Raw genomic sequence first — 27,437 nt, 5'->3', positions numbered from 1 at the left:
ATTGTCGAGCTACACAAAACAATCTCTTGGATATTTTTATGACAGCTACCCTGATTATAATCAACCGAAGAGAGTTGGTACTTACTGCCATTTTATCTATCTAGGACTTTTGCCCATTTCCTTGGCTAGATATAGCAACACACAAGGATATAGGGCTAATGGCAAGGATTTTACCTTTCACAATTGTGATCGTACACCAAATAGCTATTTTGCTTTTTATTTTAACTTACACTCTGATCCATACCCTGTTTGGATGCCAAATGATTTCACGACAGGTTGGAAAGATACCTCTGTTAAATTCAAACTTATTCATTACATGCCTGATTATTTTTATTTTCAATTTTTAATGCACATGGGAGGATGTGGTGGATTAGATTCACCTCAAAGTTATAATTATTCTTTGGCGGCTGTAGGAATTCCTTTTAGTAAGTAGAAATAGCACATATATATCAAGTGGACGACCATTTGATTATCGGAAGAAGACATGCACATTTTTCGTGGACTGGATATTCATTTTCATCTTTTGCTAGGCATACTTTTTTTCGATTTTATACACATATATAACCTGTATTTTGTGGTGCAGAATATTCATTTTTATCTGTCTTGGACAGGATTATTTATTCTTCGGGTCTTACCAGGCCACTACAGTCTTTTCCTAAATCATCTCCCCAGAAAATCAAATGGTCATCCCCTAAGATAAAGGTTAATTACCCTTCTTTTAAATGCCACCTGATAGTCAATTTTGTTTAAAAAAAAAACAGTTGACTCGTTAGGTCAAACCTTTTTATCTAAAAATTTCTGTTATCTCAAAGTAAATTTCCTGTTCCAATTGATGGATTTGCATACATATACTTCTGATATTAAAAATTCCTGGTATATCAAATTATTTTTGTCGGTCCAATCAACATTTCGATATAGAAATTTGACTGTGTGTCTTTGTCATGTAGCATTATGAAAACTTCTTGGATAAAAAATTACATGACACCAGTCTTCTTTGATATTTGATCGCTTTAAAAGTTTTGATTTGCACGTCTAGCACATGTCTTTAACAAATCTTTAAAAGTTATAAACTTATTTTTCAGATATTCCCATCTCTGCTACAACACAACAGGTAAAACCTTCAACAAAACAGCCTACCAATCCTGTGATAACCAGTCAACTCTCTGTATTTACAACTATACCATCCGTTTCATCAAATCAGGTGCATAACAGTCGATCCTCTGTATTTCCAACTATAAAACCCATAACATCAAATCACGTGACAGCCAGTCTATCCTCTACAACCCGTAACATCAAATCACGTGACAACCAGTCATGGAATTCATCTAAAGGATGTCTGTGTTCTTGCGATGTTATTCAACGAATCAGTCACTTCAGAGAAAAACATCTTACAAAAGAGCAGATTAAAGAGTAACTCAAACAGGAACTACAGAAACTACGAGATATTATAAAAATTCCAAAGAACAGTACATCTGCTGCAATACGCTCCCTAATATCAATAAATAGTGATAAACGGACATCGTCTACTGGAATGGGGGTTTCTGCGATCATTTTAATTGTATTACCATTTACACTTAAGATAGCGGTTGATTGTTGCAATATGTATCGGAAATAATCCAGGCATTTCATTTATTTGATGAGCATAGCTAATCGTTAATATATTATATAGTTACTGTTAAGTGGATGTTTGTAACGCTGACTTACTATTGAGTAAAAACATACCTAGAGTAGGAGCAAGTCTGTGCCATTTAGGTCGATAAACATCAGAAATAAAATAAAATTGGTGTTTACTTAATAATTGTATTATCGATTTAGTAATTTCAGTTTAAAAATTTACAAGAAATCTTAAACTATTAAAAATTGTTTATGTTAATTAGACAAAAACAACATTAGGGATTAGGGGGTCCTCTTAAGGACTGGCATCTTGCATCTTAATATTTACTGTTATATATATATCTTTATTCTCACAAACCAAATTACAAAGGTATAGAGATAATTATACATATTTCAATACAATTACATAAATAAATAATGTACGAAAGTAGATAGAGGCATTCACATTCTTCACCCAGAAAAGTTCAATTTGTTATTGATCTCCTTAATAAGTTTACATAGTTCGTTCAGTTCTGTACATTTTTTAGAATTCATTAAGTCATAAAACTTCAATGTGTTTGGTCTATTTCTATAGTAAAATGTAATACATTGTTTTCTACAGTTATCAAAAGCTGAACAATTAAAAATGTAATGGTATTCATCACCAATGGCATCTGAATTACACAATACACATTTTCTGTTTTCTCTTTCTATGTTTTGCCATCTTCCAGTTTCTATTGGAAATTTCATGTTCAAAGTTCGAAATTTAAGAAATAAGGATATCTGCCTGTCATCCAAAATATTTAAATATTTCTCAAACTCCAAAGTATCTTTAAATAAACGATAATTTAATGCTTTTGGTGATTCTTGTAGGCTTGCTTGCCATTTTTGTTTGAATTGATCTATTAAATTCTGTTTGATGGTTACATGTAGCCATGTTTTATTTACAAAATAGATATTGTTCCATACATATGACAAGCCACACGTGTCTAAAATTGATTTGACTTGTTTTAACCATAAAATATTTGTACCATATTTGACAGTTGCTAAGTTATACAAAATATAAGGCAATTTGTCATGTTTTCCAGTTACCAACTTGAACCAATAATTTATCATTCGTAACTTGATTGAAATATCTAATGGATATCTTCCCAATTCACCATAAATCATAAAATCAGGAGTAGACTTTTTTACTCCAAGTAATATTTTACAAAATTTAATATGAACCCTCTCGATTATTGAATTATTTCCAAAACCCCAAACTTCACACCCATACAGAAGTATTGGTTTCACAATTTTATCAAATAGATCAAGTTGGCATTCAATTGACAGATTATGTACTCTACCTTTTCGAATAATATCGTACATAGCATGTGTTGCTTTTTCACGTTGCTTTTTTTTAGCTCTTGAAAAATTTCCTGACCTAGACAGTAATACACCAAGATAAGTAAATTCACTCACAATATTTAGTATTATATTATCATACTTAAAAACAATATTCTGCGGTAGTCTACCTTGTGAAAAAATTACAATCTTACTTTTTTGCACATTTACTTTAAGTTTCCATAACTCACAATATTCATATAAGGAGTCCAGTTGTCTTTGTAAATCTATCTGAGATTCTGCCATTAAGACAGTATCGTCAGCATATAAAATGACAAACACTTGTAATTCACCTGTTCTTAACCAAAATATTGTTAAAAAGGGGTATTTTTTTTAAAGATATATATTAAAAAATATACAAAATATTTTTATTTTTATTTAAATAATTGGTTTTTCATTTATTTTTTAAAATAGTTTCCCAAAAGTCGATAAAATCTAGCACAGTGATGTAAATTTTTATTTTACTTTGTTTTCATATTTGTTTTCTCTATTTTCCATAATACTGTCTTATTGATTACAATGTTGCGATCATGAAATAAAAAAAACAATTCATATTCTGATAGCTATTTTAAAAATAGCTCGAGTCATTAAGCTTATATTAAAGTATCAAACGCTGCCTTTTGTCAAAGATGTAGTATATTTAAATTTCTTTGTCAACAGCCATTAATTGTCCAAAGCTTAAGTGACAAATCGAGAATACTTGTATCTCACAATTCACCAAGCCAGTCCCCACAGTTAAAAACCCAATGTATTCTCCCTTTTTCGTGGAAAAAGTGGACAGATATACGACTGACTCTTCCCTCTGCTTAGACAACATGACAGGAACATTGACTTCGGCTCTTATGATATACAGACAGAACGACTAAGTAGATATATGGTTCTTCGCACTAGAAGACTAGATATATGGTTCTTCGCACTAGAAGACTAGATATATGGTTTTTCGCACTAAAAGACAACAGCTTTCTGTGACTTTCTACGTAAATAAAACTGTGTTGTTGCACATCGTTTTACATCTACATGTAACACAAATACAAAAATATATCAAGTAATAGAATAAATTACATAAATGATGTACAGTTAGTGAACATTTCGATTGTTCATATTATTTTCTTTAAAAATTCATTAAAAAAAATCTTTTTGAGATTATTTCTTGATATATTTTTATGAAATTTTCAGTTTGATTTGAATTTTCCTTGTTTATTCGTGGACTTTTTTGTTGAATAACTTTTTAATTTTGTAATTCAAATAGGAATACAAATAATTACGTAACAGTTTCTGGTTATATTCGACCAAAAATATAAGAAAACCCATTTATTGTAAAATTGTAAAAGAAAAGTTTGTTATTGTTTTAATATATATCTTAAAATAATATCCCTTTTTACAATATTTTAGTTAAGAATTGATATAGGTGAATTACAGGTAAATATCAAGATGCCAGTCCTTAGGTGGACCCCCTAATCCTTAATGTTGTTTTAGTATAATTATCAAATGTTGGAGAAACGTGACTAAACCGAAGGTTCTACAATTAACAGTAAAACAAGATTAAAATCTAATGAAATATACAAAGACAAAATTTCTCAATCATTTCTTTAATTTCAGTTTCAGTTATACATTGACATTTCCCTTAAAGACCAAATAAAACGTTTAAAATTGAAAACATAAACGGTAAAGCCGTACTGAAGATCATGGAATGTTATGTGGCAGATTTCTTGTTTCTTACACTGTATTGTTGTTATCACGTTCTACATAGTGTAGTTATTATAGATATAGTTTCTTTTGAGCTAAGTCTTCGATTTACTTGATAAATCTGAAAAAAAATCTGGAAAAGTAACATTCTCCTTTTTGTTTCAAAAGACCCTTTTGGTCGTTAATCCAATAGCTCATGATAAGTAATTTATTTTCATGCATCCACGGAAAAGCCAGAGAATTCAAACATACAAACACAAAATCACCGTTCAATTATTACCCAAATGGTTTGAATTTTTATATCGTTGTAAAGGTACATCATATAGGAGCAACTGATTATAAAAATTGATAACTTCGTAAAATTGTACTTTTTAGTCTTAATTAGTTATATATCACTATCGGATTTAATATCTGTTATCCCATTTCCTTAACATTAATATGTGATTTGTCGACATGCTTCGAACAAGTAATAAAATAGACACATTTATATAAGTTTTTATTTCCATTCAATTGCTACACGTGCAATAACTACATACGCTTGTCAGCTTATGCTGTTATAAATACAGTAGAATCGATAGCTTATTCTATAATACTGTAGAATCGATAGTTTATTCTACAATGCAGTAGAATCGATAGCTTATTCTATAAAACAATGGTAAAGAAAAGTCTACAATAAATGTCAAAATATACAATGATTGATAGATTGAGTTGGCCTGTTGCAAGGCAAATTTACTATCCCTATCCAACATGCTTTCATTTTCCAATGGCAATTCAAATGTTCATCCTTTCTTCCAGGTAACCCCTACTTTGCAGAACCTTCCTATTGAATTATTGTTAACTTGTTCTTGTCTTTATTATGAATATAATATTTGCCACCCAATCAATCCTTTTGTTTGCATATGTAATGGTATTTATCCCCTTAAGCTGATTTATCGCAGAGTTAAACAGTTCCTTTCTGATAACTTCATTATTGTATATATTTTTTCGTTTGCCATAGCATGTATATGCTTCTTGCAAATAAAGTATATTCATTCATTCATTCATTTATGAGCTACATTTTTTCGCAGATATCGGATACTGTCATCCCGGAGATAATTGCCACATGATTGACAATTTTAATTAATTAATAACTGGAATGCAGATCATACTGTTTTATTAAATTTTCATATTGAATAAAAGTTAGCCCAGACTTTTTGGGGCATACATATGTAAGCATGTTTAATTGGGTGTAAGTGTGACTTTGAAATGATGAACAACAATAAAAGCACTGTTCCTTTGTTTTAGTTGTTTTATTTTCATTTGCGGGTAGTGATTTTGTGTCATGAATCAATTTATTATGCCTTTTTCATATGATTACAGTAAAAAAATGTTCATCTCACCAGTTTTATAAATGGTATAAAAAATCTCAAAATGATGTGATTTTATAATATGTGCGTCTGGAATCACTTTCATCAGATACTTTCGTGACCAAACGTTTACAAAGACAAAATTAAAAACGTCTGCGAGCAAAAAAACAAAAATGGCATACCTACAAACAGAACAGCTAAAACATTTAACATATTAGTACAATTAACTGATTTTTAACGAAGTTGCAGAAGTTTATTTCTGACAATATAACAGCATTCATACTTACCAACAATGCAAGTGTTTATTCTAAATAAATCTAAGTTGTCTCGTATTAATAAAGCTACATCCATGAAGGCATTTCTCGGTACAGACATCATAGCAGTAAATATAAAAATAAGAATATGTGGTAAGATTACTAATGAGATAACTATCCACCAGATACCAATACACTATAGGTCTCCTCCGTACGACCTTCAACAATGAGCAACACCCGTCTCCTCCGTACGACCTTCAACAATGAGCAACACTCATACCGTATACATATAGTAAGTTATCAAAAAAACCGACAAGACAAAAAGCAAAACAATTCAAACGAGAAAACCAACCTGATTTATTTACAAGACAATAACCGAAAAACAATAATAACGACAACCACAGCATGACAGGCTCCTGAAAATCTTTTTATGAGGCACGGACTTGAAAATATATATTTTTTTATGCTTTTAAGAAGTCAATTCAGACAATTTAAAATGAAACAGCGAATTATTATAATTGAATTTTGTTTGGTTTTTAGTGTCTGTAGTAATATTTATTTTGTAAAGGTCATCCGTCATGAAACATCACAAGATACAATAGGTTCAGATGGTCAATGACATGACTTTTGCATTAGAACGGCCACGCAGCCATATTATTTATGGCACTTGCTTGTCAATTTTATCTGTCCGGGACTCAAGGCGTTTGTGATCAATACTAATGTGATGAAAAGGTCGTCTTAAATAGTCGACGATACTTTCAGCTTTCTAAATATAGTAATTTAAGAACCTGTTCAAGGCTGCAATACAAGCATGACTAGACTTTGCGTGAATACGTCACAATCAATAATGTAAAAAATTACTGTTAGGTTGAGGCACGGATTTATTAATCCAAAAATATTCCCTTCACAGAAACCGCAAGCCGAGGTTAATATGTTTATAATATATTTTTCTTGTTAAAAAAAAACTTTGTTTTGCAAAGTTATTTACTGGCATATCTGTTGCAGTTTTGTCTGTACGCTTTAGATAAGCTATAATCAGCCAAAATGGTGGCCAAAATGATGGCCAAGGGATATAACTCAAACTCAAATTACTTCAATAGAAAATGTATTCCTAAATATAGTAACATTTAGCGATATTTTGCACAATGTAAATTTACATGGTATTTGCCCTTCCCCTGTTTCTAAACCTCATACAAAAGTTAATATTTTTCTTATCTTGACCTAATATTGTATATATCTGCATCAAGTGGACGGCAAAATAATCAGTGATATATCAATTTCACATTTTATTCATTATTGATTAAATAATACGGGTGACACAGGACAACCTTGTTTTAGCATCTTTGGCACCATTTAACCATTCTGTAAAAAGATAGTTTAATCGTACTGAACACAGTACATTTTTATAAATAGACTGTTAATCAGCATAAACAAATACTGCAAGCCAGTTTATCTTTGACCATGAGATGCTTCCATTATAGGTATTAAACACCCTTTCAAAAACAGTGAAACGAACAAACAAGAAGTTTTATAGATAGATATAAGAAGATGTGGTATGAGTGCCAATGAGACAACTCTCCATCCAAGTCAAAATTTATAAAAGTAAACCATTATAGGTCACAGTACGGTCTTCAACACGGAGCCTTGGCTCACACCGAACAGTAAGCTACAAAGGGCCCCCAAAAATTACTAGTGTAAAACCATTCAAACGGGAAAACCAACGGTCTAATCTATATAAAAAACAAACGAGAAACGAGAAACACTTATGAACCACATCAACAAACGACAACTACTGAACATCAGATTCCTGACTTAGGACAGGTGCAAACAAATGCAGCGGGTTTAAACGTTTTAATGGTACCAAACCTTCACCCTTTTTCCTGAAACAATAGTGTAACATCACAACATAGAAAGACACACTATAAAATAAAAAGAGCTTATTTTCTAACATCAATGTAATACTTGTTATTGTACATGATCGGTTGATTTTTTATTGTCCTTCGATTTTCGTGGAAACTTCACCTCAAACGTCTTCAATTTGGATGAGTGATATGTAATAATACACGTAAGGCAAACGCCAATCAATCAATAAAGACATCTTCAGAGTATCACAACTTGTGTATCTGTCTTAAAACATATTAAAATAGAGCAGAGGATACCAAAGGGATAATCAAAAATCTTTAAAAAAAAACCTGACCATACCATGGCAGAAAAAACGATGAAAATACTAACAACATTACACCAAACACACAGGCACTTGTCTCAGAATTTTTTCCCCCTATATACCTTAATATATTTAGGTATATAGGACATTTTTTTTCTTAGACAAGTGCCTGTGACCAAACCCTACACAAAAAACTATAGCATGCGCATTACGAACCCAACTAAAACCAGAAGGTTAAACAGATCCTGCTCCACAATTGGCACTCATAGCGTGGATCATGGCAAGTACACATTCGGTGATGTCACAATCGAGGAAATGAGAACGTAATTGTATAAATTATTAATGAATATATAATTGTAAAATACAGAAATGAAACAATATTGTTGTGTTGTTAAATATTCAAATCTTTATTTTCCAAAACAAAGGGCAACAGAATCCACCTTGCAAAATATGCGGGATGTGTAATTGTATACCTTTCTTGTCTCATTGGACAACAGTATGTGAGCAAAACAGGCTGATTGAAAGACGAACAAAGCGCTTAAAATACTTTGAAGGTTGGCGCCTGTTAAAACGTTTAAACACGCTGCATTTTTATGCATCTGTCCTAAGTCAGGCCGTGAGCCTGTTGTTCAGTGGTTGTCGTTTTTTGGTGTGGTTCATAAGTGTTTCTCGTTTTTTATATAGATTAGACCGTTGGTTTTCCTGTTTGAATTCTTTCACACTAGTCTTTTTGGGGGCCCTTTAAAGCTTGCTGTTCGGTGTGAGCCAAGGCTCCGTGTTGAAGGCCGTAATTTGACCTATAATTGTTTACTTTTTACACATTGTGACTTGGATGGATAGTTGTCTAATTGGCACTCATACCACATCTTATTATTTATATTTATTTACTTTTATTTTTTTATAACTTGTAACAGTCCATTCGAAACGTTCATTTTAAAATGGAATTTTATCTTTTGTGATCAAACAATCAGTTTGTAAATTTTTGGTTTTTGTTTGGTTAGAAAAAAGCATCATCTTTTAGGCAAGGATTTGTATAGTAACTATACACATCCTTGTTGGTACTTGTAATGAAACAATAAACTAAGACCACAATTCTATACAATCAAAAAAGGATTGATAAAAAACAGTTTTTATCAACATCTCATATATCAAGTCATAAGCTCTCACTATTGCAAAATTGTTACATAAATTTATATAATCAGACTATAATAAATTAATTTTCCGTGGTTGATACATGTGCATTATCTTACTTGACATATTTTCTTATTATAGATGAAGGTACTATCCTAAAACATCTTATCTATGTATTAATAATACAAACTGCCAAATTCATATCATCAAAACACATCTCGTACATTTTGTAAGAATGTCCAGGTAAAATATGACAAATTAACATCTTTTTTATTACTTATATACCGAGTACACCTGAACATCGCAGTAACGCAGGCTATTTATTATATTACCTGTTATAATATGGAGAAGCAGGAGTCCATTATCAGATAGATACTGTTTTATAATATTTGAAAAAAAATGTCATAATTTCCAGTTTTCAGCTCACTGGAATAACGGATGTAAAAACTTTTTTTGTGTAAAATGACAAAAATAGTAAGTATATTTTCTGCCTATACACCCAGATAGATAAATCTGCATGAAACCTTTTCAATTGACGTGTAAATTGTTTGAAAGTTACTTTTGACTTCTATACATAGAAACTATTGAATACATGCAATCTAATCAAAAATCATTTTCATGAAGCCGGAGTATGTGGGGATTTGAAGGGAAGTTTATTTTCACTTGTTTGGACTACCATACACGGTCATGGCTAATACAGATCACAATGTCGATTTAAATTTAGCCTAGCTCTTTTTTAGTTCTGCGTATAACTGCTGGTGTTTCTTTGGCATTTGCCTACTTGAAATTTAATAGTGTAACGAAGCACAAAAATGCATAGATGTGCTGAATAAAATTGTCTATTGTAGTGAGCATTGAATGAGTCCGAGTCCTTGGTAGTACGTCTTACTTCGGTAGATAATCGAAACTCCTTGTTTTGTATCTTTACGCAAGTTTCCAATATGGCTTAACTTAATATACCACTCACTTTCTAAGGCGGGCGTTATATAGTGACGAGGGAGTCCGTTCTTCATTTTGTTCCCCTTTGGTATCCTCAACTGCTTTTGGACCTCTTGACAGAATATGTAAAACTTTCACCGTATCTTACTATTATGATTTACTTTACACCTCCTATTTCATTTCTTCATCTGAATGATTTTAGGGGCTTTCTTTGAGATGACACTGACTTCGTCGTATCTACGCATTATAGTTCACATTTGTATTTGCTCTTCCTTTCAAACCACAAATGCCATTTTGCACATCCTATTATGTTTTTTGGTCCGAATTATTTTGGGCTTTCCTTAGCAAATCATTGAATTTGCGAGAGACGGGGTATAATTTTGAGAACTGGCTCGCAATACCTCTAGTTTATTTAAGGGATCACTATTCAATAATCCAAAGAAACACAACTGTTCTCAATTAATTTACACGTGTGCCTTAAGCGTTTACGTGATTTTTTTTTGGATGACTTAATATAATTGCTCGATTTGTCAATATTCAAAATTAAAACTTTTCGACTTATTTATTAGCAATTATCTTTATATCTTCTTGTGTTATCTGTGTAATGAATACGCGCAATCGTAAAAAGACAAATGATTCCCAATTTTGCGCAAATGGTAATGCACCCAACCCTAGACCTAGATCTCTATCAGACGCTGTTTCTTAACCACAAAAGACTATAACTGCTTCTACCTTTAAAAATATGAAGAAGACAAATATTTGAATTGACGGCTTTCAATGTGCTCTATGAGGATAAGAGAAATTAAAAAAGTGGCGATTATTTTTGTTTTCTCAATTAATCTTGCTTGGTTTTCTTTAGCACGTCGTAATATTTAGAATATTGTACTTATTATACCCACAAGTGATAAATGGATTACAATATGTTAAGTATTTGAGTAAATACGAACGGAGTCATTATATATTTAGAACCGTGAACATACATCGAAATCGCGCGACAATCGCTTGAATGTCGAACGATGAATTTTTTTTACCAGTGGTATTATCTTTACTTTTAATTTAAAATACACATATATTTTGTATTCAGGTTTGGCATTCACTCCCCCAATGAAATGATGTGAAAGGTACGTGATTCCGTTACATGGATCATGTGATTAAGTAAAACATTACATTCCATTACAACATGTTTAATTAATCTTATGACATAGATACATGTTTCTGTTGTTTTTATCCCATACTATTACATAAAGTACATGCATTATTTGTCTCCTAAATAATTGGACAAAAACTGGACTGAGTGATGTGATAAATGAGGGTCTAGATTGGGTTTCTGTATTCTTTAAATTTTCAGAATTGGGAATGGAAACGGGGAATTTTGCTCATTTTCTCTATTCTTATATTTTAATACCCCGTTATTCTCTTTTCTTTATTTTTTGGCCTATTTTTCTCTATTCTTTATTTTTTGGCCTATTTTTCTCCATTCTTAATTTTTTGGGTCCATTTTTCTGTAGTATTGGTCCAGAATTCTCTATTCTGTAAACCCCATCCAGACCCTCACAAATAGAATTACTAGACTATGTAAATGACTTATCTTAGACTTAGTAACGTACAAATAATGAACATAGTTACAAAATTCAATGTTAAAATATATCTATAAATCAGTGTATTGAACATGATAATAATATCTTTTTCCCATGTGTAATCGATTATTGAAGGTAACATTATACGATGCCAATTTTTCGTTTTTTTATCCGCAGATGTGTATTTCTATTTCTGCACTGGCCTTTCTTTTTTATTTATCAAACTCATGAATTATCCAAAACCAAACTGCTAAAAATTAAGAGATTTTTTTTTCATATTTTCATGAATGGTTGTTCTTCTGTAGAGAAATGAAACTACAGGCCATTGGAATGATAACGGAGTAGGGTACTGAAAAGGAAATATGCAGACATTTTCATTGATTAGCTATTTTCGTAGTAATTTACATAGCTTAAACAGCATTTATTTCTATATTACAAAATGTATATTATACCTTTTTATTATTACTAAGTGGGATCAATGCCTCTGCTGGTGGACTACACTTGACGCCAAATATTTTGTACTAGAAAGTAGGGTGCTTTAAATTCTTGGGGAATTTTTCAGTTGACAAAGAGATGTAAAGTTTGATAAATATAACAGCTATCCATCCAGATATTCCTTTGCTGGTGTTTTATCTTAATAACTTAAATTCTTTGTCTTGTAATGTTTGGTTCTTTTGAACTTCACATAATTGGTTTCTGACGAAAAATAAATGTTCGGCATGCACATATAGTGAATTAACGATCATAGGTATTCTGTATATTTACATTAATCTTTCAATGATACAGAATTCTGTTAAAGATTTGAGATGTAAAAAGAAATATCTTGTCAATGGACATATTGGATAATAAGTCGCAGCCGAATGAAAAGGACAATAAAATGTAGCAATGAAATATATGAGAAAGGTAATATGTCACTATGGCTTCTATATACTTCAAAAGTGGCAGCCTGAATAATTCATATGCATAATAAAATCTGTATGGCAAAAAAAAGACTACACTTTTTTATGTGGTTGTCGTTGGTTCATGTCTGACATATTTGTTTTTCGTGTACTGTTTTATTGTAAATTAGGCCGTTAGTTTTTTCCTTTGAAGTGTTTCACATTTTTCACGGTATGGGTTTTTCTCATTGTTGAAGGCTGTACGGTTATCTATAATTGCTTACATACTCTTCATTTTCATAATCTGGTGGATAGTTGTCTCAGTGGCAATCATACCATATCTCCTTATTTTTATACAGTAAAAGTCTACACATTTGATTTCTGATGATACATGTTGAAGTTCAAATATCAACCTGCTAGCAGCTGCTTTTTACGGTCAAACAAGAATAAAACTTCTGGATTGTAGTTGTTTCGGTTATAAAGGATGTATCAAAGCACTACTACAAGGTTGCAGCTCTGCCAGGCACAGTTATTGTTAAAAGCCCTGCCTTTGTTGATTGTATGCTACCCGGTGTTTTATTATACTAGTATGCATTTTGTTTCCCAAACGTTTTACAGACTGTTTCATCATCCAAGTAGTTTCAGATATAAAAACTTTTTTTATCAAATCATACAAATCGAGTACAAAATATGAAATATTAAGACATTCCTTGCATTTTTTTCCAGTTATCTCTAGAGATTGAACCCTGTTAATTGGAGATAACAAATAAAACGGAGGCTGTACACTAAGCTTATCTGATACTCTTGTAAAATGATTGCTATCTTTTGGTTTCATGAGATATTTTGACGATGTTTTAAAAGTACCCTTCCAGCACTGAAAATATTGCAAACATTGCTGGAATGCCAGTGATTTATGGCCATCACCAGAGGATTATTGTGACAGAGGCCAGTAGGCAAAGTAGCTTCCAGTAACTGCGAATACTCTTTGATCGGTACTTTTTGTCTTTATGTAAATTGTGTTGTGTGTTTCGTGCCGATCTGATGAGTGATTCTGTTACACTTCTGTCCCAGGTTAGGGTGGTGGGTGGGGAGGGTTTGGGGTTGGGCGTTAGTGCTTTTAAACATGTTCAACCACGCCTTATTCTGTATGTGCCTATCCCAAGATAGGAGCCTATAATTCAGTTGTCGTTGGTTGCTGTCTGTAATATGTGTGTTTGTTGATTGTTTTGTCATTAATTAAGCCGTTGTTTTTTTTTTTGTTGTTGTTAAATAATTTCACATTTTGCTATGTCAGAACCATTTATAGCCGACTATACAATATAGATTATTTTCATGGTTGAAGGCCGTACAGTGACCTAGGTTTTTTAATGCTCTTCAACGTCTACATAAACTCTCAAAAATCTGCTAACAGCAATACCCCCAAAACCATAAAAAGAAAATGAAGTGTAAGATACAGTTCACTTTTATAACCCGCTCTTGCGTATAAGTGAAATGTATACGTTTTGGATTTGAATGTCCTCATTATATAAATTAATTCTCAAAATTGACATAGATCCATTATTAAACAAGAAATGACTGAAACAGTATCTTATTTTCTTAAAAAAAAAGATTACATGCATACAAACAGTTATTCAAGTCACAAAAGATATTTTGTACAGTAAATAGTCGAGACTCAATGATATGTGCGAAAACAATTATCATAATTCTCCAAATTTCGTTAGAGAGACTAAATAACAGCTTATCGCAGAGTCTGTCTGGTTGTTTTTTACACCAAAAGGGCAATGATGTTCCCCCAAATTTTCTGTAAATAAAAGGAAATAGTAAGTATGTGAATCAATCACAGAAAAGTACAAACTTCATGTCATGCCACAGCAACAAACGATAATAAAATACTAAAACGACACGTATTGGTCAAAATATGGTCTTCATCAATTATATAATTAGGTATTTTGCGCTCGTTGTTGACATTGCATGACATGGACTTTGTTATAAATGGATACTACATAACACATTTGTATCCGCCTCTATTCTTAGGCAAATCATAGACTCTGACATTTATTTATAGGGAGCGGGTATCATTTTGTGAGCTTTGATCACCGTACCTCTAGTTATTGTGTGGTTTATATTATGGTATTGTATACAACATTACACGTGTATATCTGCCTCTCTAACATAGAAAATCATGTACTCTGTCTTGTGTTGTAAGAGTTCTTTTTGTATTTTATCAATTTCACTCTGTCTCTAATAGAAACGATAAACAATTTCTTTGAAAAGTTCGCTACTTAATTCTCACCTGATAAACAAAGTCATACATTCAAAGTAAGACGCACAAATTAATTACCTGAGAAATGGATTTCTACATTCGTCTAAATGATTTAGCATGAAGAAAAGTAGATCAGTTATGTATATAAAGCAATAGAAATACATTGTATTTCTCGGTAGACAATTAATTGTTAACGCTATTTTACATTTCCTTGAATGTTCATTCATTATAAATATATTTTTGTTCTGCCCAGGACAAATAACAGGTGTTTTATGTCATTGTCTGATTGAATAATATATTATCAGTTTGTACAGGAGGAAAGACGGCGTAACATAACAATAAAGGTACCAATAACAATACAATTGCGAGATGCCATTTTTTGTTAAAAGTTTTTGTTAGGAAAAGTAGTATGTCATCAATAGTTTTTTGTAAAGTAAAGATAATTTATTTATAAAAAACGGCGGTCGAAGATTTTTCCCAATGATGTATCTATATGCTATCTGTAGGCTAGAATGAGTCTCCAGAAAGCACGAAATCCGTTAATTGTCAAACAAATGTACATTAACTAAGTTCTTCTTACTGTATCATGAACTATTTTTGCAATAAGAAGGAAAGGCGTATTTCACCTGAATTTGTTACACACTAGGGCCGGACAATTATATCAGAAATAAAGCTATGTGATGTCTTTTATTTCAACAATTATTCAATGTGAAATTGTTGACAAAATGTGTAAGTGTAATTTCTTTATGAAAAATTAATATTCCAATTCAATATCTACTTTCAAATTTTACCCGAATTTGGTCATTTCTCGTTTTTGAATTGTGGAATTAAAAAAAACTGATAAAATACGGAGAACATTTTTCACTTTGTTATAACCATATTAGTAAAATGCTTTTATATGAAGAACATTTATCACTGTGTTATAACAATATTACAGTTCCACTAGTTTTTAGTGAACTTGTTCAAAAATTCTGTTCAAACAGGCAAATTTCATTAGGTTTTCGGTGTTTCACTTTTTAAAAAGTATTGTTTTTACAGACTGGCATGCATCTAGTTCAGCATTCAGCAAATGGTGATTTTTTTTTATAAAAATCGAAATGTACAACAGGTCATATAAGAACTCGATAATATGTATAAAACTAAATACACAGAGCATTGTTTTATTTATAGAATAAACTGGGAGATAAGAAATTGTGACAATAATTTTTTTCTGTGTGGTTTATTTTCGTTTTTAGTTATTTATTGTATCCGTCAAAAAAATATCCGTAAACGTCTTTTACAACTTAATTTACTGTCAATTGTTGACACTTTTGACATTTGAAGCAAACGACGATACTGTTCATTTAGGTCAAAGATTATGGGGAAATCTAAAAAAGGTGAATATTTGTGCTATTTTGTGTCAAACAAAAAATTGGAAAAAAAATAATGTATCAACAAATAGTTTTTCATTCTAAAGACCGTAAATGTCAAAGTCATTTCTTAAAATCGATTGACAATGTCATTTTGATAATAATAAAAAAACCTAAAAAAAACAACAGGTTTTTGTTGTGACACAAACCACGTCATTTTGCTGCTATAGATAGTTGTTAATTGACGTAACTTGAATTTGAGTTTTTTTTTTGCCGATATGCTGGAGGGTTATCTGGTTTATTCATTTTATCATCTAATTAACCGAATTTAAACATATGATTCAAGCTAGTCTGATAAAACATCCAACGTAGATCGTAGTGATGAATCAAACAAGGCTTTTGCTAATGAAAATTGTACAAAAAAGAAGTTTTTTTAAAGTGCAGCGGTCAGATTGAAATGCTGATTCAGGATTATTTATGAATGAATTTGCGCATATTGCTCTACAACATGGCGGTAGATGAAAACAAATTCAACTCGAAATACCTGCTAAAAACTATCTAAAGCATAATAATGACTAGGTTTGGTCACAATTGAAGCTTCGTATATCTCAAAATAACAATTCTATTATCATATGCAACCATTTTAACAATGGAAAAATAATCATACATTCAGTTAATGTAACGGTACTATCAGTATATGCAACAATTTACAATTATTGTTGTGTAATAAAACAACCAACATTAATATGATATTTTTTTTTACTTTAAAACAAAAGGCTAAGCTAATGCATCATTGTTTGCGAAAGAAGCACACTTTGTTTTGTTTTTTTTTTAGATTTGTAAAATCGTGTTACAATTTTACTCGGTGTAGGGAAGAATGATTTCATATTCAAGTGTTTGCCTTTTGGTACTACTAAAAAGTGTTTAACCACCTTGACTACAAAGAAAGTTATAACACAGTCAGTCTATCCATGGAATTATTATATTGACATTTTACTTCCATGGTCTATCCAACATAAAAATTGAAGTACATGTCCACCAAAGAGTAGCAGTGTCTAGAGTATACATTTTTTTAACTCTCGATATAAACTAATAACATAAGTGGGCGACTAATATTTCGAAGTTACTGTATCAAATCTGCTAAAGGGTTAAACGCTCAGAAACCTGTTTAAACCGTACACTCTGTATGTGCCTGTCCCAAGTCAGGAGCCTGTAATTCACTGATTGTCGTTGGTTACTGTCTGTCATATTTGTTTTTTCGTTTATTTTCTGTCATAAATCCGGTCGTTGTTTTTTTTTCATTTGATTGTTTCATATTTTGTCATGTCGCAGCCTTTTTTTATAGATGACTATACGGTATGGGTGTTGATAATTGTCGAAGGTCGTACGGTGACCTATAGTTGCTTAAATCCGCTTCATTTGGACTCTTTTGGATAGTTGTCTCATTTGGAAGTCACACTACATCTTAATTATATTTAAGTACATCATACGATTTGATCATAGAAACATATGGTTTCTATATCAGTAGAGAAATACGTTTTTACAGGGTTTGTAGATCAAATATTCGATTTCATTCGTAGCTAAGTCAGCTTATTTATTTATTTATAATTTCTTCGCACAAATATTTCCTGGATTTTGTTTTTGAAAAAATAGCTAAAAGGAATTACGATAATTCTTTAAAACGATTTTATTTTTGAATTGTATGACAATAATGAAAAGAGGACTGTAAAACAAATAAAAGGGGCTACTACATAATAACGATTGTGTAATCCTAATTCAAAATAAAATTGAAATTGACAAGTAGCTTTGCAACCACTGTCATGATGATGGGTGTAGAATAGACCAAAAGCAGCATTACGATATAATCGTAATCGAACATTTTGACCACTGATAACGTTCCGACACCATATTCATTTCAAAGTAAATCATAACATTGTTCAAATTCTTTATGATATCACAAAATAATATTTCGACTCCATAATGTCTAGTTCATTATGTTTTGTGTTTCATTTGAGATTGCAAGCTAGTAAAAAAAAAGATTATTTAATGACATCGTCTCAACATACTGCATTGGTTTTGTCATACGTTTGTTTTTGTTTATTTTTTGTCTTGTTAATTTCTGATTGATTGTTTTTTTTTTCCTGACCATTGGATTGATATCTATTAAATAAAGTGTCCTGTTACTATGTCATCAGACGAACAGTTATTGAGTACATCGTATATTTGTACTTCCTTCAATAAAAAAACAAGATTACTGTACCTATATGTATTTATTCAATGGTAATTTCCGTTTACATAAAAGGCAAAATGTTCAGCTTTTCAGGGAGGTGGGAGACAAAAAATAGGTGGGAGAGAAAAAAAGATTCTAAAAGTGGGAGGTGGGAGATAGGGGGCGGGAGGTGGGAGAAGGGCACCCCCTGTCCACCCCTCCTATATTACAAAGCATGAATATGTTGCGCATTCAATATAAACAAATCTGAACTTGTATAAACCCATAACGTTGTCCCGTCATTTAGTTTACATGTGGCTAGAATTTAAATAAGATGCAATTACCGATATTGTTTACTTCGTGTAAGCATCTTTTCAGTGCTTTAATTGCATGTCAAGGCAAACTTTTCAACCTTTTAATTGATTTAATTAAAAACACAACTATTGTTGTTAATTAACAAAAAAAAAATTAACCAGACAAAAAAGGGAGTAGGTCTTATTAAAAATGCCTTTTGATTGTATTGCTGCATTATAATTTGTCATTATGCTATAACTAATATCGACATTCAAGAGATTTTTCATGTTCCGTTTGGCATTTCAAAGTTTTATTTCATTCTTTCCATTTATATGATTTATCAAACCTTCCTAATAATTTTTACACAATTTAAGTACGTAAAATATTTCAAATATTAACTATTTTGCAAATGAACTCTGCATCATTTGTTTACTATGATTGTTATTGGAACTGTTGAAAAGACAAAAAATTGCTAATCTTCAACTTACACTTGTGTGACTAATTCAAGTTTTCTTTATTATAAAATAGTTAAAGACTGATGTTTTCTTTTAATCGCATGCAAATGATGTTACCATCAGGCTTTTGATTTGCCCAACAGTTTGTCCACCGCCACATTACCAAACAAATTGAGTAAAATAGCCTGCTAAAACAGACGTTCTTTCATTTAACATTTTAAAGGATTGATCTCTACTGACTGCTTTAGCTGATAATAACAAATTTTAGCAAAAAATTAACCCTTAACTTTGACAACTCCAAACACATTATAGGAAAAAAATCACTCATAATTGTTCAAGCGTCTGGATTCTGAGTAGCTGAAATTTCTAAAATATATTTCTTACTACGAATCGAAAAATGATGACTCTTGAGGTGGGGGAGGTGTGACGGGATTGCTTCCCTTGAGTAGTAGATACTTAGTCGACGGTAAGCGGTTGAGATAGGGAAGTACTTCTTTAGCCCAGTCGGATAGAGCGCTCACATGTAACACAGAGGTCCCGGGTTCGAGTCCCGTTGGCAACAATGTGATTTTCTTTTAAGAATCATGCTCTCCGGTTATATCTCTGGTGCCGAAAAATGACAGTAATACTCACACCTCATAATGAAAATTAGTCACATCTCCATGTCTTTCTTATGGGTTTGAACATACAAGTACATGTATACAACATTTAAAATATAAAAATTAAAGACGAGTTTACTTACGCCTTATGCATACTTTTGATTGGGAAAGTAGTGTCTCATGATTCAGATTTAGACGATATTAAGTACAATTGATGAGATGTGGCATATCCATAAATGAAATGATATTTTGGCAAGACTTTAATGAGGCAAACAAAAAACACAAAGGTTCACCAAAATAGACCTCTTAATGTCACCACGCGATCTTCGTTGATTTACATGCGGCAACAACGTATAGCAAATGGTCTGTACGGTATTGATGTCTGATTGTAGACTTTAATAGAGAAATCTGACACCAATAGCAAATTGTAAACAGATAAAAAAAAAAACAGACAGCAGAAACCACCAACAAGACATCTTATTAATTTTGGTTCCGATATTTGTGGCCATTTCTCAATGATAAAACTCTCAAATCTTATATCCAAATTTGACGATTTACTATAAAGGAGTCAGAACATGAAAGAAGAGATAATGTCTTTTATTTTTTTTTATCAAACATGTACAGGGTAATATATGCAATCATACAATAATTTAATTGATTTCTTAAAAGTTAAAATACGTTGAATACTGACACTAGTTTAAGTTTAACAGACAGATATAAATAACGACAATGCTATACAATGTTCTTTTGAAGTGCAGGTATAATTATATAAATGTACTTAAAAAATAAATTAAAAATGTTTGCTAAAGTCAGTTCATAGACGAACAAATAATTACTTCTATTTTTTTTTCTCAAAATATATAAAAGATATAAAAATCATAAGAAAGCATACATTATCTATGGAACCTATTTTCAGAAAGCAATGAACATTTGAGGCCAACGCATACATGTCATTTGAATTGATTGTGTAACTTAAAGACCGCCAATGGTATGGCAATACATTATTTTTTGATAATACAGAAAGTGTATTATGGAATAAACTTCGGACACATGATTATCACCAATGAACGTCACCCCATTTCAAATATGGGCAAGCAAATGACTAAATACATGTAATAAGCTAAAAATGACACTGAGAAATGGAAAGTTGTAACACATTTTTACGATAAAAAAGCTTTTCAAGTAATGTCATGACATGATATTTTGTCAAAATAGGTATGCTTGTACAACATAACATTAATATAAACACTTTGTAACTCAGTATTTTACTGGGTCAGCTACGACTATCAAGATTAATATAGGAGTTCCAAAATATTTACAGAACTTTCTCAAAAACAAATGCAAATGACTGACAATAACATTTATAATTTCACAAGTCATTCACAGTGTACAAAATTTTCATTTAGAAATGAATACAAATAAATAATTATTTCTGATATCGCTATTGACTCGTTTAAGCTATTTAAACATCTTATTTAAATAATAAGTTTAATCAAATATCATAGAATCAAGTGTACATGGTTTTGTAACAAAGGAATTGACTTCCTTTCTTTTATATCGCAATTTTACTTTATTCAATTTACAACACAAAAAGTGACCGTTGCTACTATTATAAGAATAAGAATAACGTTATGAATGCAATACTGTGATCTTTAAACACTAAATCAAACGTTAACTTGTAACCATAGGATTAATTGTGTTTCATTTTCAAAAAATAACTGAACTCATTCATTTTTAAGTTAATTGCGTAATACATGTATATTTTCTTGTTTTAAAGAGTAACAATAAAAAATACCTATCCTATGTTTAAATGACATTTGATGTACCATACTTCCAAATACTTCATCAGTTTTATTACGCATTTTCTGTCAACATAAAAACTATTATCACGCCGTTACCATGGTGTTATTTGTCGTTTATATTGTATTTGATAACATATCACAGATTTCATACTATTAAGAGTGTACTATCATGTATACAGTACAAATACAGTTCCCATTAAAAAATGTATCTTTTACTGGACAAAATTTACGAGCATCCATTATCTGCAAAGTTTATGCATGACAGAAAACGAATTTCTCTTGTTCTTATTCTAATTTATAAGACCAATGACCAAATTTTCTTGGTTTCCTATGATTTTGCTATGGTGACGTTTTTTCTCCACTCTCTTGAAAATTTAATTGTCTGGAGAGGAAAAGTATGGTATCACACTAGATGCAGTGATAGCTGGTTGAACTATATGTACCCGAACCAAGGTAATTCATTTATACTTTTGAATTTCATTTGGTCTTTTTTTGTGCGAGGAATTATATACGGGGAATATTGGGAATATATATTCGAGTATTATGAAAGAATATACACACTGTGGTGTATGTGTGGTTCTTTAGCATAATAAATGCTATTATATCTGAATTCATTGTATAAATCTGCCTTAAATAACAGTTTAACATAGTTCAGTATACACCATTGACAAAGCGATAAAATGAATTTTGAGGGTTACGGCAATGAGATAGCAATCAGACAACTAATTAAACCATAAACACCTAGTGGTCAATAAATAGTCTTCAACAATAGCCAACATTTTACTATATGTGAACCCTATACAAAAAATAACTCATGGTCATTTTTTTTCAAATATGCAAGTAAAGAATTTTTAGTTATGAGTAAGTTCGAAGAGTGTGGCAATTTTTTTTTATAACGGATTTATGATCGAGCCGTTATACTCCATTATCATATACACAACTAAATACAGTATTAAGTTGTTTCAAACCACATATACCTCATTTTAAAGGGGAAAGACAATGAAAAATATCACTAGTTTTTCATGTGCATCACCATTTCATCCATATTGTTCTGATGTAAATAATGATAACAAATCAAACTATTTGTTTCATTATATCACAATTTCATTGCTGACATTTTGGTACACTGATTCAGACTTCGGAAATTGTCAAAGAACGGTTTTATTCTTTTATAAGTTAGTAATGAAATAAATTATCATAATAGATAAAATAAATAGGGCAATTATTGTATTATTTTTTCATAAATAATTAATATTTATTCACAAATTGTTTTATACTACATTTTATGGCATAATTCTGTCATTTTGTTATGCAAAACAAATAAATGCGTCAAAACTTCACAATATTTGGGATGACAATTATTCATATAATATTGCGACTTACTTTTATTTAATATATATCATTCATATGAATCGAGCACATGTTTCAACAGTTCAAATGCATACATTGTATAAACATTGATATGGGAGTTATCCGCAGGCACTGGGGCATGGACCCTGTTTTTGTTTTCTTTTCCTTTTTTCGTGGTGTTTAAATTTTGTTAGTGAATTTCTTTAATATTTTAATTAGTTTTTACTTAATTAATGTGAACTTGCTCTTATCCATATGATATTGCACTGGCAGTAGCTTACATATTATGCTGGCCCTCAATTCTTATACCCTGGCCTAATTTCTTAACAAAGTGTGTGTTATATATACTATTTACCAATAAATTCAAAAGAGAAATTAGATGTTGAGTAATCTGTATGCTCTTTTGTTTCCTAACTAGTTTTTAACTATTACTAAGATTGTTAAAAGAGTTTCCTTTAAAGCTTTTGCATTGATCAATTACTCTTTTTTGTACTAAATATCTATTAAGAATCAAGATTTTTTAATGGCAAATACGAGTAAATTTTGGAGTCATTAAACCAAAGTGTTTTATTATGAACATGTTCACATGCATGCTATTTGAACTTTTTTCGTATATTAAAAGTATTATCTTCAAGTTTCAGCTAGCGTATTTAAACACAACAATTTTTGGGGCGTACTTGTTTCAGAGGTTTTTTCTACACCATATAAATCACAAGGACATACGATTTCACAACGTAATATTTATTCAAACTTAACTTATCTAATTGGAGATGTTTTTACTGAAATCTTCTGATATGGAAACTTTATCGCTTTTCTAAACATATGTTCTTAACCTATACTAGCTTTTGTAAACGGTGGTGACTCTGAAAAAACCCAGACAACACCATGCCATAAAGTTAAAAACCCAGACAACACCAAGCCATAAAGTTAAAAACCCAGACAACACCATGCCATAAAGTTAAAAACCCAGACAACACCATGCCATAAAGTTAAAAACCCAGATAACACCATGCCATAAAGTTAAAAACCCAGACAACACCATGCCATAAAGTAATAAAGAAAAACAAACAACAATAAACAATAAATATTACACTGACACAAAATATTTAGCACCAAGGCTTGGAAGAATTCAGGTGCAAGGATCAGCAGTATCTGCTCAACTAGTTACATTCTATAGTTATCTATTATAACAGTATTTTCTCATGTTGGAGGACAGATGTGTAGTTCATAGCCATTTAAAACAATCGAATATTATAAGTAAAGTAAAGCAAACCAAAGTTGCTGTGTTTGATACACTTTTATGCATTGGCCTTCATGAGAAACATGCAATGAGTCCATAGCTCACTACTTTTTTGTTAGTATTATTTTTTCATTTTTCTAGTCGTTTACCTAGATCAAACTTTTTTATGAAATGTTTCCTTTGTAAGTGTTTACTTTACGGCAAAACAATGACCTTTAGATAGTCACCGTATTTCTCAGTGGTCTTTTTTTATTTGCTTTACTACTGTTGCATAAATTTACTATTTATCACATCTTCTTGTTTTCACATGTGTCTTTAAAATTGTGTCAGTGACCATTGGATAGACACATACAGAATATGAAATTCACAGAAGTGGCATAGACTTGAAAATATGCATAAAGAAGTAAGATGTAATTTATTGTGTGCAACAGGAAAGTCAATAATAAAAAAGTATATTCATGAAACAAACAATGTGATAGGCTGTATATTGATTACGTTTTATCTGGACTGCGTAATCCTATAACCTTATATCTATATATGCAAGTATCAATACACATTCTTAACATTTCTCCTTTTCTCTTTTCAGGATGCCAGTATGGATCAAATTTTGTTTTTATGTATAGTAACTTTATCAGTATTATTGCAATGCTCTGCGAACCATTTATCAGGGAGCTATTATAGGCGTTATCCATATCAACTACCACCTCGACCATCAACACCAAAACCCAAACCAACTACAACTTCCACGACAACCACAACAGCTGCAGGGGAGTATGAGCCCCCTGAAATGGAAGGAGTTACATCGACAACAACAACGACAGCAAAACCGACGGTGAAATCGACAACTAAAAAAACACCTCGTCCTTATTCTGGATATCAATATCCACCGTATAATTACAATCAGCATTATCAACAATCGCCGTATAATGCGCAACACAACCAAGGTGGCAGTTATTCATATAATCCTCATAACGCGCAAGGTGGCAGTTATCCATATACTTATCAACACGGACAACAGCAACAGCCGTACAATCAGCAAGCACATAACAATCAACAAAACCAGCATCCATATAATCAACAGGCAAATAATCAACAGCCATATAATCAACAAAACCAGCATCCATATAATCAACAGGCAAATAATAAACAGCCATATAATCAGCGAAACCAACATCCATATTATAAACAGGCAAATAATCAACAGCCATATAACCATCAGGCATACAATCAACAGCCGTATAATCAACACACAGGACACAATAAAAATGCATTGAGTAATCAGCAAAAGCAGAACCACAAACAATATCAGCAAACTACTATGAGTTATCAACAGTATCAGCAAAAGTATCTTCAAGGATATCAAGCAGGACAAAATCAACAACAAAGATATCAAAATCAACAACCTTACCATAATCAACAACAAAGCATGCAACGGAACCAGCATCGATCAAATGGTATTCCCACGCCTCCACCAAACAAACCGCGACAGCAGATTTTACCGAATAAACAGCAGGTATTTCATAATAATGTACAAAACTGGGGTCATACGGCAAGTAACAAAACACCCGAACTTTCTTTGACTGGTAAAATATCATCTGTAAGTGTGCAAGGACAGCCAGGATGGGGCAGTGGTCTTCAAGCACCCAGCAATGCTTATCAACAGCAAAATCAGCCAATTCAGACACAGCTCTCCACAATGCAAAATATCAAAAACCAACCAGTGCAAGGGCCAATCACAGCAAATTCAGTCCAATCCCTAAACCAACAAGGACACCAAGTACATCAAAACGCATATCTTCCAAATGCAGGTGAACAACAAAACCAACAATTAAAACCTATACAACAAGCACAACAGGTTCCGATTACTACACAGCAGGCAGCAGTGCGGAGACAAGCTCCTCCTAATACGAATTTGATGAACCAATATGTTCAGGCAATACAGAAACTACAAGCTCAAATGAATAATAATAAACCTGTTAATCCTCCATACACCGCGTTAACGGCACAACAGCAATCAATACAGCAACAAAATGTCGTTGTTAAACCTATACGAAGGGAATTTCAACAGCCTAGCCAGCAAAATCAATTGATCCCCGATAAACAATCAAGTAAAGATATGTTCAGTGCGCCGGTATCTGTTCCACCTAAACTATCAGGCATACAGCAGACCAAACTTAAAGATTCATTTAACAAAGTACTTGGAGTAACAAAACCGTCAACAACTATCAATCCGTTCATGGATTTATTTGGATTAAATAATCAAGGATTTGTGCGAACAACTGCACCTACACCTACGTCTGCGCCTCAACAAGATCCGTTCTTTTCAATGGCACAATCATTTGAGACGATGCTTAGAACTGGATATGCTGCTTCAGCACTCACTGGACAGGGACCAATGTTTCCATCATTATTCGAGTTGTAAACCAAATAGTTGTGGGAATGTGTCTTTCTACAAACAAAACACGTGCTTTAACTAGCAATGTACTTTTATCTCTTGGAAAACTCATTTGGCGGCATAAACATATATTCTGTATTTATAGGACATAAAGTAAATAAACGTTTCATTACGAAATACTGAATGTCCAGATGTTACTGTCCGCAACACTGGTGGTCAATACAAATAGTGGGTGACTTTGGTCAGTTTCCGAAGAACTCTGTTAAAAACGATTCAATCTCAAAAGCTGTTTTAAATAGTTTTATAGCCATTGGAAAACAACACGTGTTGTGCAGTTATTATTTATGCCAAACTATAGGAAATATTACAGAAGGGTTGTAATATAAATCAAGCAAATCTTGATACAGCCCAGAAAAGTAATATCATGCAACGAATACGACACTAAAGTTTGAATGTACATATTTAGCGTTATATCAATGTTTGTACATATTACGAAATAACAGTATTGTAGTGATGTTATGCAATCAAAC

General features: G+C 31.7%; 1 protein-coding gene across 1 annotated transcript; it reads left to right on the top strand.

The window, feature by feature from the left end:
- The first annotated feature begins 346 nt into the window (after window positions 1-346).
- LOC127727735 (transcription factor SPT20 homolog) lies at window positions 347-26,934 on the top strand. The gene is made up of 3 exons (XM_052234849.1): window positions 347-425; window positions 1,083-1,144; window positions 25,099-26,934. Exons 1-3 carry the CDS (start codon window positions 347-349, stop codon window positions 26,932-26,934), a joined length of 1,977 nt encoding a protein of 658 aa, XP_052090809.1.
- The last annotated feature ends 503 nt before the right edge of the window (window positions 26,935-27,437 follow it).

Source organism: Mytilus californianus, unplaced genomic scaffold (assembly GCF_021869535.1).
Source record: "Mytilus californianus isolate M0D057914Y unplaced genomic scaffold, xbMytCali1.0.p SCAF_2, whole genome shotgun sequence".
Classification (NCBI taxonomy): domain Eukaryota; kingdom Metazoa; phylum Mollusca; class Bivalvia; order Mytilida; family Mytilidae; genus Mytilus; species Mytilus californianus.
Note: the sequence above shows the minus strand (reverse complement) of the source record. Positions and strands in the feature narration are given on the sequence as shown.